Below are 13,770 nucleotides of genomic sequence, written 5' to 3' on the forward strand. Positions count from 1 at the left end.
TTTGACCAGCTCTGCAATTCGGCCATCTAGTCTATCCACGTCATGTTTATAGTAGGCCTACTTCATACAATAGATTACTTTATTATTTTTTATTTCTACTATAAACAAAGCTAAGTTTTTGTATAACTTTCTATTGGCTTTTATCCCATCATAATGCCATCCTTCAGTTGTCTTTTTTGTGTTCCCTTTTTATTATATTTAACAGTTTCTCAAAATTGATGTAAGGTGTGTGTGTGTGTGTGTGTGTGTGTGTGTGTGTGTGTGTGTGTGTGTGTTAATGTAGAATCTATCTGTTGATGTTATTCATTTTTTTGTAGGCTATTTATGTAATCCCTTGGCAATGTTCTTTATGTTATTGTTCAAGAGTTAAAAACGAATAAAAAAGCAGAGAGAGAGAGGGGCCGAAGGTAAGCTGTAGGCTACCTGATATTTTAATCTTACAGCTTTAATTAAATATTACACTGGTTAGGTTTCATACAGAAAAGAACATGACGATTTTCACATTGGTCTGCAGAAAACAGCAACGGGCTGAATGAAAATGCAATCGACTCTCTGACAGTAGGTCATGCTGGAACAACAGAAATAAAGCCGTTTCCCTGGTAACCTCTGTACACAAAACAGCTGTGCTTATAACAATGCAGTCTTATAGCTCAAAAGATTTTTTACTTCCCTTATGAAAATTAACCAAGGTTTTACTACAAATAAAACCAAAAACATTATTGTAGTTAACCATTGTAACACACTATAGTTTATGGTATTTGTAGTAAAACTATCGTTATACAAATAGTATCAATTCGCCTAAAACATAGTTACCACACTTTTACTATAATAAAACCACACAATAGTTTGTAACACAAGTTGCAATGTGTTTTTTAACTAACGTTTTACACATGCAAATAAAACTAGTGATTAATACAAATTTACAAAATAATCTCAGTGGGACATGTTTTATATAACTTAGTGTAACATTTAACAGTTAGAAAACTATGTGCATGTGACGTCACATTGAGGTGGGAGAATTCACTTCTTTCTGAGTCCATTTCGTCTGAAGCTTTAATGTCTGATACCTTTCGTCTAATGCCTAATCGTACGAGACCTGACACCTGACGTTATTCCTGAGACCTGAAGGCTTTCAGTCTGAGGCGCTATGCGGTTTTGTCTTATGACCGAAGTCTTTTAGTCTGAGGCATGACCCCTTTTCGTTGTATGACTGAGGTCTAAGGAAGTCTGAAAATGTACACCGTACCAAAGTGTACATATAATGCAAAAATGTTTTCTAGGTAGGCTTTCAAACAGAGATGACTCTGACCTCTTACTGCTCTTTGCTGCGAGGAAACAACAACAATAGCAAAATGTACAGTAGAATGTCAAAATGCAGTGGAGTAAAAATAAGACTCAAGCTTTTATTCAAGGCTGTTGCTCTGCACTGTTAGCGGCTGAGCAAGTAGCTATTTTATGAAAGTAGTAATTACTTCATTATATTGTTAATTAGTTTGTGAGTTCATGATATTTAAGAATCAAAGTATGGCTCCAAAAGATTGTGTTGCCACTACTGAATATACTATACAATTATAATATAGCCCACAAGAAGAATGTCCCTTTAGCCTCTTTGTTTTATACGTCATACTCTGTTATTTAGGTATTTATTTAATCAATGATATTGTAATTAATGTCCCTACAGCAGATGGTATAATGATGCACTTCCATCCCTGTGATTTTTCAAATGGCAATTTCTGCTATTGGAAGCACTGCAGGGGCTTAAATTAATCGAGAGAGAGATTTCATGCTGTTCTCTGGAGCTGTTTGGAAATTGACTGCATTTATAAGGAGAGAAAATGGAGACACAGAGACCCAGTAAATCTGAGGAACACATTCAAAATGTCCGCCAGTTTCAGTTTGTGACATTCTTCCTCAAGTTTGTGACCAGTAGGCGCAGCTGTCATCACTGGACATAAATGCTGGACTCACTGAAATGTTGCCAGATCCTTTCTTATGTGCAGGCAGTTTTGTTCTGGATTGTAAATAAATAAATAAATAAATAAATAAATAAAACCCTGTTTGGAACAAGAAGTCTAACTCCAAGATTGTGGGCATACTTTAAAAAAATGTGTTGAATTTAAAACACTAGACAGCGGCACTGCATGTTCTAGACTGCTCCCATATCATTTTAAGACTGAAATGATGTTTTGGCTAAATCTGTGCTATTTTCAAGGAACAGGAAGCCCATATGGCATACTAATATTTGTAAAAGGAGACATTCAGTCATGAAATTGTCTATAAAAAGTGGGTTTTGAAAGTTCTAACGTAGATCCAACATGCTGAGCTTTAGAAGCTGGACCTCTCAGAATCTAACCAGGAACAGCAGAATTGCATCACTGACCTAACCCCAATTTGTCAAAGACCTGGTCTGCTCTCGCTCCAAGGGCACCCTGGGTTGAGCTTCTTCCCCTGTGGCTTGTTCATGTGCTGCTTGATGCAGATAAACTGTTTCTTTATCTCCCTCCAACCCCTGCGATACCTTTAGCAGATTAACATTCAGTAGTGTGCCAGCATTACCTGGCTACTGTTCTAATCTTGTAATGCTCATCTGCTGGTTGAGATAATGTGGTGTGCTGTAGTATTAGGGATTCGACTGGGCAAATTATAGTTTAATATTTTCAGTGTTTTCAAGATATTCAAAGACATTTTTGGATATTTATGTATTTGCTCTAAAATGGCTAAAAAGAATGATTTATTTTTTTATTTTAGGAAGAACAAAAATTTCAGCAATTGAACTGGCTCATACACTACTGCTTAAAAGTTTGGGGTCGGTATTAGTTTTTTAAAGAAGAAGTCTTTTATGCTTACAAAGGCTGCATTTATTTAAACAGTAACGTTGTGAAATAGTATTACAATTTAAAATAAATGTTTCCTATTTCAGTATTTTTTAAAATGTATTTTATTCCTGTTATGGCAAAGTTGAATTTTCAGCAGCCATTAAAGCCTGGGGCACTTGACAAAAAAAAAAAAAAAAACTGATCCACAAAAATAGTTTGAGATTTGCATTTGAGATTGTATTAAAACATCTATCTTAGTACTCTTATATTAATGAGTCAAAACATAATTAGCTACTAGTAAAGCACTGATTAACATTAATTTTATATATTTATAATATAATTTTATTTATGCCAACATTATATATAAATTGTATGAAATATTTGACATTTCACCCTAATTAGCAGTGATATTATCTTAAAATTGAGTTTGAGTAGATTCTTATTTATGTAGTTTTACAGTATTACTGATTTTTAGCAAATTGTTCTGATATCATTTGTTTTTCTCTCACATTCATTCATTAACTCTTTTTCTTTCACTCTCAGTGGCCTGCAAAGACCATAAGCGTGCTCTGGAGGTGTCCCAGCATGCCGAGGACATGGGGCTGATTCTAGGAGCCTGTGCCGGGGGTCTGGTTGTTCTCATCCTCCTGCTGGGAGCCATTGTGGTTATTGTCAAGAAAGGGTGAGCATGTGTGCGCTCAGATCCAATTAAAGTCAAATTCAATTCTAAGATTTTCTTCACTGTGTCACATCACACCAACAGCAGGACCATCCAGACACAGTAATAAACCAGTCCACGAAACACTTTAACACATCTTCAAAGGTTTAACTGATTAAATTAGAGCTGGTTCCAAACTCACAGCTGTATTTGCTCAGACATGACAGATTCCTCTGTTACACTTTGGGGACAGAACTACATTATCCACTATTATTACATGGCTCCCTGGTATACTTCACTGTGATTGGTCAATCGCTGCATTCTGCAGTTGTGTAATAAGTGTTATAATGTACAGTCAACTGGTCATTTTTGGAGAAAAAAAAAAAAAAAAAAACTCTCTGTGGGAAGATAGTAAGCGTTTTCACACATACAGGTATTGCTCATGTGAATAGGAGAGTTTAAAAAAAATGCTAATAAATCATTTACAGCAAAGAAGTATATTAAAATAAAAGTTTGATATTAATGCTGCATGTGAACAAAACCACAACATTAAAGCAGTCAAATAATATAGTATTTATTTATTTAATTAGATTTTTTTTACCTTGAGGTCAAATAATTTTGGTGAACTTTTTTGTCATACTTTACCATGGTATAAATTAAATATATGCAAACTTTTATTTCACTGAAGAAATGCACCAATTTGTCAGCACTGAGAACTGCTCCAATCTGACGAAGATGCAAAAAGCCTGCACTCTTGACTTTAACTCAAAAGCTGAGTTGTAACACCACTGTAATGTGTGGAGGAGGGGTGTATTATTTAAAGGTCAGTGACATTGACCCAGCCACTTACCCAACGGCTGGGTAACACAAAAACGATCCAACCATGGAAAAAAATAACCAATATATATATAAACTCGAAAAATAACATTTCAATGCACAGTTTGAGCTAATAACAAACAGGGAGCCAACACAATTCCTTCATACCATTAACCATGAGGCCCAAAAAATAACATACAATTGCACATTCAGATTCAAATAATATATGAGAAAATATAATATATACAGATTCAAATATGTGCCTTGACTACCCTACTATACCTACTACTGTATACTGCCAGCAAATGATTTGTAGTAAAGCCAAGTAGTGAAGCCAGTTGTGAAAAAAAAATGTTTTTGTATTTGTAATAAATTGGCTTGAAGCTACAGACAGATGTTTATCTCAATATCTTTAAGTAATAAGTAAACAATAGAGAATGGTGCTAGCAACGTCAAGGTCATGGGTTCAGTTCCCAAGGAATGCATGCGTTTAAAACATGTATAACTTGAATGCTCTGTAAGTTGCTTTATATAAAAGTATCTGCAAAATGCAAAAATTTATTAGAAGTCATGCTAACCTCTCTCTCTCTCTCTCTCTCTCTCGCTTTCTCTCTCTCTCTCTCTCTCTCTCTCTCTCTCTCTCTCTCTCTCTCTCTCTCTCTCTCTCTCTCTCTCTCTCTCCAGAAGGGATATCTATTCTTACCCTTACTACCCGTAAGTCATTCTCTCTTCATGTCCATTCTTTTCCCATCAGCCTGTTTTTTAGCTTTAATTTATTGGAGATTACTAGACAAACTCTCTAAATTTCTGTCTTTTAACATTCTCTATCTTGTTCTCTCACTTTCTCTGTCTTTCCTTTCACTCTCTCCCTTGTTAAATAAATGTAGTGTATATATAGTGCTGTTATATAGTAATGCAAGTGTGTTTGGTCAAATTATGCAGCTTATGGAGATGTGCGCTATTTTCTACATTTTTCCCTTCAATTAAATGGATAAAAAAAATCCCCTAGGCTTACATTGGTGGAAGGACCAAGTCACATCTATAAACAAGAATATCATAGAGACCTAGCCTCTTTTGACTTTTTCCCTAGCAACCACATAAGAACATGCTACAACGGCTGTATAGCAATGACCTGGTGAAGACCCACTTACATTTTCTTTATAAACTGTTAAGTTCTAATTTCTGTTTCTGTTGATGGCATCTATCCCAAATCCTCTACTCTTCTGAGTCTTCTCCATTGGTTATTATGTATTAGCTCTTTTTCTTTTTCTCATTTACAGTCTTTTTTCTGTAGTCTCACTCTTGTCTTTCATACTCTGCAGCAGGAAGAAGGTGAACATAAACAAAGCAGTCATGACATATCGTCAGGAGAAGACGCGTAAGCTGGGGTCACTGGACTGCAGTACGACAGAACACAGTACTCTGCAACAGGACGATCGTACTGCGCACACCTTCATGGATTCACATAACTGCACTGCCAGGAGTGAGTACACACACACGCACACACACATACACAGCAGAAAGAATTATAGTCCTTACACATATAAACTTTAATCTTCAGAGGAGGGGTAGGTGGTATGACCACAATCTTAATATGAGTCATTTTAGATCCTGGTTTTATATATAATGCGGTAAGGCCTATTAATTCAATATTTCACAAATGAATGGTGTTAAGAAATGATCCACACCAATACCAGACCTTCTGTTGCCCAGACCAATCAATATCAGATCCTCCAAAACCCAGGCCAGTACCAAACCCTAAAATCCAAATCCAAACAATGATCTAATCCACAGAACCAAACCAAAGACCTGTCAGTCCAAGAACCATAATGTCTGTTTCAAATAAATATAAATTGCAACTAGGGGTGTATTGACAATAACTATTAAGTTAATACTACACATATGATAATATTGCAATTAATCCAGCGGCAGTAGCTAGTTTGACACTCCAACATAGTAGATGGCAGTATTCCACCTTAACGCTGGTTGCCACCTGTCATGAAACCTGTCATTTTTCTTTTTAAAAAAAAATGATGATGTAGTATGTAGCTGGTACTGCAAAATCATGTTGGGTGAAAGTGAGATGCTCGAAAAAAGTTTGCTCATCAGTGTGTAACAATAATATTGTTATAAAAATGTGAAATTGTTATAACCCTAATTGCAACATCAATTTCAAATACTAAGACTATCCTTGTGGGGACATTTGGTCCCCACAATGTAGGTTAAACCTGTACACACACACACACACACACACACACACACACACACACACACACACACACACACACGTGTAATGCTTGCATTGGAAAAGAGGTGAACAAGTTAACAAAGTTGTTGAGATGCTTACAGTCACAGTAAACACTTAACACTGTTTATCTCCATTAGTCATTATTTGCATATGGATCACTATAATCTATCTCCGCATATTAAACATCCTCCCACTCATCTATGAGTCTTGAGTCAATGTCCTTATCTGTCCCCTGGAACAGATGAGTGTTGTTGTGTGCCAGTAAAGTGAAAGTGTTGGCTCTCTGTCTGTCTCCAGATGTCTGTACTTATGGGATACTTTGCTTTGTAGTGTGTAGTGTTTGTTTGAACTACAGTATTCTATTTCTATTCTATTCTGCTCTATTCTATTAAAAAAATTTCACCTCACATCTCTACCTGGAAAGCAAAATGAGCCAGTGAGATACAATGTTGCTAATTCTAATGCTATACGAGGTGATGGACATTGTGGAAATGTTGCATGAAAGTAGTAGAAACAACAGAGTGCATTTTTATTTATTTATTTATTTTTTGGCCATTCTTTTTTTTTTTTTTTTTAACTATTTCAATTAGTGTAATAGTGATTAGAATCTGTCATTGCTAGATCTGATTCTAAACAGATGATAGAAAATGATTGCTAAAATTTACATTTACATTTATTCATTTAGCAAATGCTTTTATCCAATGCGACTTACAAATGAGCAATACAAAAAGCAATTCATATTAAAGAAGCAATAAACACAGTAATAAAAAGTAATACAAAGTGATAGTAATGGAAAGTTTCAGACATAATTCAGAATATTACAAGATTGAACAGGGAGGGATTAAGGAATAGTGAGAGCATAGACAAAAGAATGGTAAAAGCATAGTGTTTTTTTGTAGTGTTTGTTATAATGTTGGTAGTATATGTAAATGAGCAATGTTTACTCGTTCTCCATGTTACCTGGACCAAGAAATTCACAAATCGTCTGCAAAAGTCCGCTGGATGACGTGTTTTGACAGCTCTCGTGAAAACTACAGATTAGACTTCCGCATTTGTGTATTACCACAGTCGGATCAACAGAAGGTTATTAACAGATTATTGTTACAAACCCGATTCCAAAAAAGTTGGGACACTGTACAAATTGTGAATAAAAAAGGAATGCAATAATTTACAAATCTCGTAAACTTATATTTTATTCACAATAGAATATAGATAACATATCAAATGTTGAAAGTGAGACATTTTGAAATGTCATGTCAAATATTGGCTCATTTTGGATTTCATGAGAGCTACACATTCCAAAAAAGTTGGGACAGGTAGCAATAAGAGGCTGGTAAAGTTAAATGTACATATAAGGAACAGCTGGAGGACCAATTTGCAACTTATTAGGTCAATTGGCAACATGATTGGGTATAAAAAGAGCCTCTCAGAGTGGCAGTGTCTCTCAGAAGTCAAGATGGGCAGAGGATCACCAATTCCCCCAATGCTGCGGCAAAAAATAGTGGAGCAATATCAGAAAGGAGTTTCTCAGAGAAAAATTGCAAAGAGTTTGAAGTTATCATCATCAATCTCTGTGCGTAAGGGTCAAGGCCGGAAAACCATACTGGATGCCCGTGATCTTCGGGCCCTTAGACGGCACTGCATCACATACAGGAATGCTACTGTAATGGAAATCACAACATGGGCTCAGGAATACTTCCAGAAAACATTGTCGGTGAACACAATCCACCGTGCCATTCGTCGTTGCCAGCTAAAACTCTATAGGTCAAAGAAGAAGCCATATCTAAACATGATCCAGAAGCGCAGGCGTTTTCTCTGGGCCAAGGCTCATTTAAAATGGACTGTGGCAAAGTGGAAAACTGTTCTGTGGTCAGACGAATCAAAATTTGAAGTTCTTTTTGGAAAACTGGGACGCCATGTCACCCGGACTAAAGAAGACAAGGACAACCCAAGTTGTTATCAGCGCTCAGTTCAGAAGCCTGCATCTCTGATGGTATGCGGTTGCATGAGTGCGTGTGGCATGGGCAGCTTACACATCTGGAAAGGCACCATCAATGCTGAAAGGTATATCCAAGTTCTAGAACAACATATGCTCCCATCCAGACGTCGTCTCTTTCAGGGAAGACCTTGAATTTTCCAACATCTCAATGCCAGGCCACATACTGCATCAATTACAACATCATGGCTGCATAGAAGAAGGATCCGGGTACTGAAATGGCCAGCCTGCAGTCCAGATCTTTCACCCATAGAAAACATTTTGCGCATCATAAAGAGGAAGATGCGACAAAGAAGACCTAAGACAGTTGAGCAAATAGAAGCCTGTATTAGACAAGAATGGGACAACATTCCTATTCCTAAACTTGAGCAACTTGTCTCCTCAGTCTCCAGATGTTTTCAGACTGTTATAAAAAGAAGAGGGGATGCCACACAGTGGTAAACATGGCCTTATTTTTCCCTTTAAAATGATACATTTTCACAGTTTAAACATTTGATATGTCATCTATGTTGTATTCTGAATAAAATATGGAAATTTGAAACTTCCACATCATTGCATTCCTTTTTTATTCACAATTTGTACAGTGTCCCAACTTTTTTGGAATCTGGTTTGTATTTTAAGGGTAGTTTTATCACTGAAAATTGTATCACACTTTGTCTACTCTCTAAACAGCATTATGGTAAAAATCAAACACTACAGCAACAGCTTTCTTACCTGTACGTGACTGCGGTGTGCTTTTGTGACTCTCTGTTGGTACCACGAGGCACCACTCACTCACCGAGGGGAGAGTGTGGAGCCCATGGCCATTCTGTTTGCAAGCATCAATGTCTTGAACTTAGTACGAGCCCCAACCTGTGGCCAGTGCAGAGAGATAAACAGGTGTGGTGTAGACTCTTTCATTATCAGAGAAAATCATTCTCGAGTCAGTATACAATAATCTCCATTGCCAGACAAGGATTTATCAGGAAAATTTTTCCTGGGAACTGCTGTATTTCACTTGGGCTTTTGCTGAAGTTAAAGGGTCTTCTGACATCCATGGAAGGCAGATGGTTCAAAAAAAGACCTATGCAGGCCATTTTCATCAAGTTTAACAACTTCTAACAGCCCCCTTCTAACATCTCTGCCCCTGCAGTTTTACTTCAATTCACACTTGCACATCGACTGCGATTCACAGTATCAGGAAGAACTCCCTCGGCCGTTACGATTCACACCTTTAGTGAAACAATTCCCACTGCAATTAGCAAGTTACCTTTGACTGCACTGTAGCTTCTTCCCATTTGCTCCACACTTTGTTTGTTTATCTTTCTTTTTCTTCTTTCTTTTACTCCTCAGATGAGCAGCGCAGCACTGTAAATGAGTCCAGCAGCCTGCTGGGGGGTTCTCCCAGAAGGCATTGCAGGAGAAAAAGTTCTCCATATCACACAGGGCAGCTCCACCCGGCTGTGAGAGTGGCAGACCTGCTCCAGCACATCAACCAGATGAAGACAGGAGAGGGGTACGGTTTCAAACAGGAGTACGAGGTGAGGGTCTGTTGAGGATATTTGACAAGCAATTCATGCCTACTGGGTTAGATTTAAAAGACAATGGTATGTAGTAATGGGAAACTGAGTAATGAGTTTTATAACTTGAAGCAAAACTGTTATTAGGAAACTGCATAGCTCTGTTAGTTTAGAAGTTATTTGAAGAACCTACATTGCCTTCGAAGTGACATTAAATACATTTATAATGACAAAAAAGATTTGTATGTAAAATAAATGATGTTCTCCTGAACTTTATATTTGTCAAAAAGTCCTGAAAAAAAATCATGGTTTCCACAAAAAATATTAAACAACACAACGATTTTCAACACTGATAATAACAAGATTCTTGAGCACCATTTCTGAATGATCATGTGACAATGAAGACTGGAGTGTTTATAAAATTCAGCTTTTCCATCAGAGGAATAAATAATAAATTACATTTAACAGTTTAAATTTTTAAATTGTAATAATATGTGACAATATTACTGTTTTTACTTTATTTTTGAGCAAATAAATGCAGCCTGGGCAAGAAACAAACAAATAAATAAATAAATAAAATAAAACAAATTTAGAGCGGTAGTGTATATTCTCGGTCTTAGCCCTCATGCTAATAAGTGTGTTTTATAAAAAACATGGATAGATCCAGAACGTGACACCAGAGTGTGAGCAAAGTGCTGCCAAACCTTTCAAAGTTCTTTCATATCAGCCCTTCACAGAAAAGACATTACTCATTCAAAATATTCCACATGTGTATTAATAATACCTTCAGTTCTTCTTTGCTCTCACCATCCTTTCTCAATGGAATATAGCTATTCTTTTTGAGTCATTAATCTGAGCTCAAGAGACACATGAATCCCTCCTCCTGAATCCACATTTCTGCCCTTTTCTCTTTATTTTGGACCTGAAAATGGACAGTAGCTGCAAGACGTTTGGGCCTTAGTTTCTTAGAAGGGTGGAATAAGCCTCTGAATGTTTGCTATGGCTGTCTCATGTGCTTCTGCTAAAAAATCTCTTCAGTATAAAGACATTCTTCAGCATAAAGACTCTTCAGTAAAGACATTGTTATCATTGTACTGGCTCATAGTAAGGTCGTAGTTGGCCCTATGATTTGTCTTACGCTCTAATGCAGACTACGTCCACTGCAACTGAAGCCTAGCACACATTACAAGACTGAAGCTTATCACTCTTTGAAATTTTAAGTCTGTAACTAGTCTGCAGCAAAATATGCAGCATAATAGCCAACTCGCAACCCATGCCCGTCGCCCACACTCCTCTAGTATGCGCACCTGTGAGACACAGCAACTAGTTGATGCAAATATCTTTTAGTTGCTGACAGCTCGTCTCAGCATCCATGTTTGGATTCATGGTTTTTTTTTTTTTGTTTGTTTTTTTTACTGCCATAAGAATCCAGAGCATTGCAATGGCTATCACTGTCAACCATCTTGAGTTCAGGAGTGACTTCGGTATTCCATAATCATACAGAATAATGTATTCTTTCCCAAATTTAAATATCTGTCATTCTTAAACTTTGCGGAGTGTATGTGGCCCAGCAGTTCCTTGTGAAAAAGTGCACTTAATTGTACTGAAAACTTCAAATCAAAGTTATCAAATTACTTAAAGAAAGTGCGCTCTATGTGTACTCTGACTATGTCTCATGACTAAGAGCACTTATATAAAATGTCAAATATAAAATACATATTAAATCATTGTTTTAATAATCTTAAAGTGGAATACATGATTCTGATTGGTCAGTTGTGCCATCCAGCGGGATGTTATTCCCTGATAACAACCGCTGAAAACAGATAACACAAGCTCATCCGGGTAACTGAAGTCTGCAGCGCTATACGCATGCTAGGAACATTTTTTCTTCATCAAAGTTTTGTGTTTGGTGAACTAATAAAATATTAACACTCTGTCAAATCAATATTTTGTGTACATTTATTTAATTATGTCATCCAGTATTGTGGACTCGCTCTCTCTTGTTTCATACAAACACAGCTGCTGCCATTTTGCGACTATTGTTTTGTACACTGTTGGATTATAAGATAGCAGACAGGTACAATTTTAAAACAGTTTCATCTCAGATCAATATCTCTTATCCCCATAATTATTTATGTGGTGAAATTTAATAAGTATGACTGTACCGTAACCCTTAAATGTCCATCTAGTTTGAACTTGACGCACTAGCAACTGCTCTCTCCGAGGAAGTTTGCGTTTAAAGAGCTAATAAAGTATTTAGACTCAGATCAATATTTTGTGTCTAATTATTTAATTATGTGTCTAAATATTTACATTATTTAATTGTAAATATTGTGCAATTAAGTGTCTGAAATCATTACATTTAGTTTGCAATTAAGTATATTCTTTTAAAGTATATTATTTCCATAATAAGAATTATTTTTAGAAGTATTCTAAAGTCTACTTCTTTTTCACAAGGGGTGGCTGGTGCTTTTCAAAGACTCCATTTATAGATTATTCATCAATCACACAACATGTGCTTACATTTATTTTATTCCTTTGGTGTCTGCAATGTTGGTCCCAAAAGCTGCTAAAACTAAAAACTACTGCAAACTAGTATTTATGTTCTGTGCCTGCATGAGAGGAAATAACTGTGTATATCAGCAGGTGGCGATTGTCTGTATTCATAATTCAGAAAGGGAAACAAAAAGAGCTAGGACTTTGGTTATACAAACCGAAAAGAAAGCAGAACATGTTATATTACATATTTGATGAAAACACCTCAGATCAGATGAAGATGGAAAATTAGAAGATCCTTCTGTGTGTGCCTCTTGACTTCATTGTTTTCTTGCTTTTTTATCACTTATTTTTATTCTTATGCACTGGTTTGCAAAGCTGAACATTCAATCAGAGTGACCTCTCTCACCAACGGGCTCCTCCACCAATTGAACATGCCCAGTCAGCCGAAAAGCTGCCGACGGGGGTCCGACTAGTGCCAACGGTGCAGAACACACCAACAAATTAGGTCGACAGACATTCAGCAATGGCTGACCATCATCTTGGTGTTTCTTGGCTATAGGGTGCTTTCACATGTGATTCAAATGCTTGGTCTGAACCAGAGTTTCGATTGCATCATCGAAGCAGCAACAGTTTACACCTGTTGCTAGGTAGCAACTTTGCAGGAGAATTCTGCAAAATGGATAGTGTTGCTCATCCTTGCTTTTGTATTTTGGTTTTTGAACTGTGGTTTTATTTCCAAAGCAAAGGGTCAACACCGAACAGCCACCTTTTTTAAGCGGACTTGGGTTCGCAGATGCATACATGAACTCTTACGTCAAATAAAAAAATTCTAGTGTGAAAGCACCCTTAGTGGGTTTAGAAATTTAGAAATATATATATATATATATATATATGCTGGGTCACTTTTTGGAGTTCAAGGAATCACTGTCTTCAAGAGACGAGAGGGAGTTAGAGAAATGTTTTGAGGTAAAGACAGAAATATTGATTATGTGATTTGGTTCAGGAAGGATGAAAGAATGACAGACTTTGATGAGAATGTCACGCTGCTTAGCAGCTGAGCCTGGGGTGATCTTCAATGAAAACAGGACAGATGGATGGAGAGAAAAAGATAGTAATTGAAAGTGGGGCTGAACTACAGAAATCAGAAAAATACAAAACCGTGTCCTAAATGTCCCAAATGCTGACCTTGCAGACTGTGCAAAAGAGTGCATTGAGGGTGTATCGCAGCCTTTTTGAAG

At 36.7% G+C, this 13,770-nt stretch overlaps 1 protein-coding gene across 7 annotated transcripts in view; it reads left to right on the plus strand.

Moving 5' to 3' along the window:
* Positions 1–13,770, plus strand: part of ptprua (protein tyrosine phosphatase receptor type Ua) — a 317,746-nt gene that overhangs the window by 254,501 nt on the left and 49,475 nt on the right. For 5 of the 7 annotated variants that reach the window (XM_051872243.1, XM_051872244.1, XM_051872246.1 and 2 more), the window contains exons 14-17: positions 3,360–3,498; positions 4,975–5,004; positions 5,613–5,773; positions 9,867–10,054. In XM_051872243.1, the coding sequence (XP_051728203.1) occupies positions 3,360–3,498; positions 4,975–5,004; positions 5,613–5,773; positions 9,867–10,054 (518 nt within the window). The remainder of the gene's footprint in view (positions 1–3,359; positions 3,499–4,974; positions 5,005–5,612; positions 5,774–9,866; positions 10,055–13,770) is intronic. The other 2 variants (XM_051872245.1, XM_051872249.1) reach the window with 1 other exon arrangement.

The sequence above is a fragment of the Ctenopharyngodon idella genome, chromosome 19 (assembly GCF_019924925.1).
Source record: "Ctenopharyngodon idella isolate HZGC_01 chromosome 19, HZGC01, whole genome shotgun sequence".
In the NCBI taxonomy this organism is placed as follows: Eukaryota; Metazoa; Chordata; class Actinopteri; order Cypriniformes; family Xenocyprididae; genus Ctenopharyngodon; species Ctenopharyngodon idella.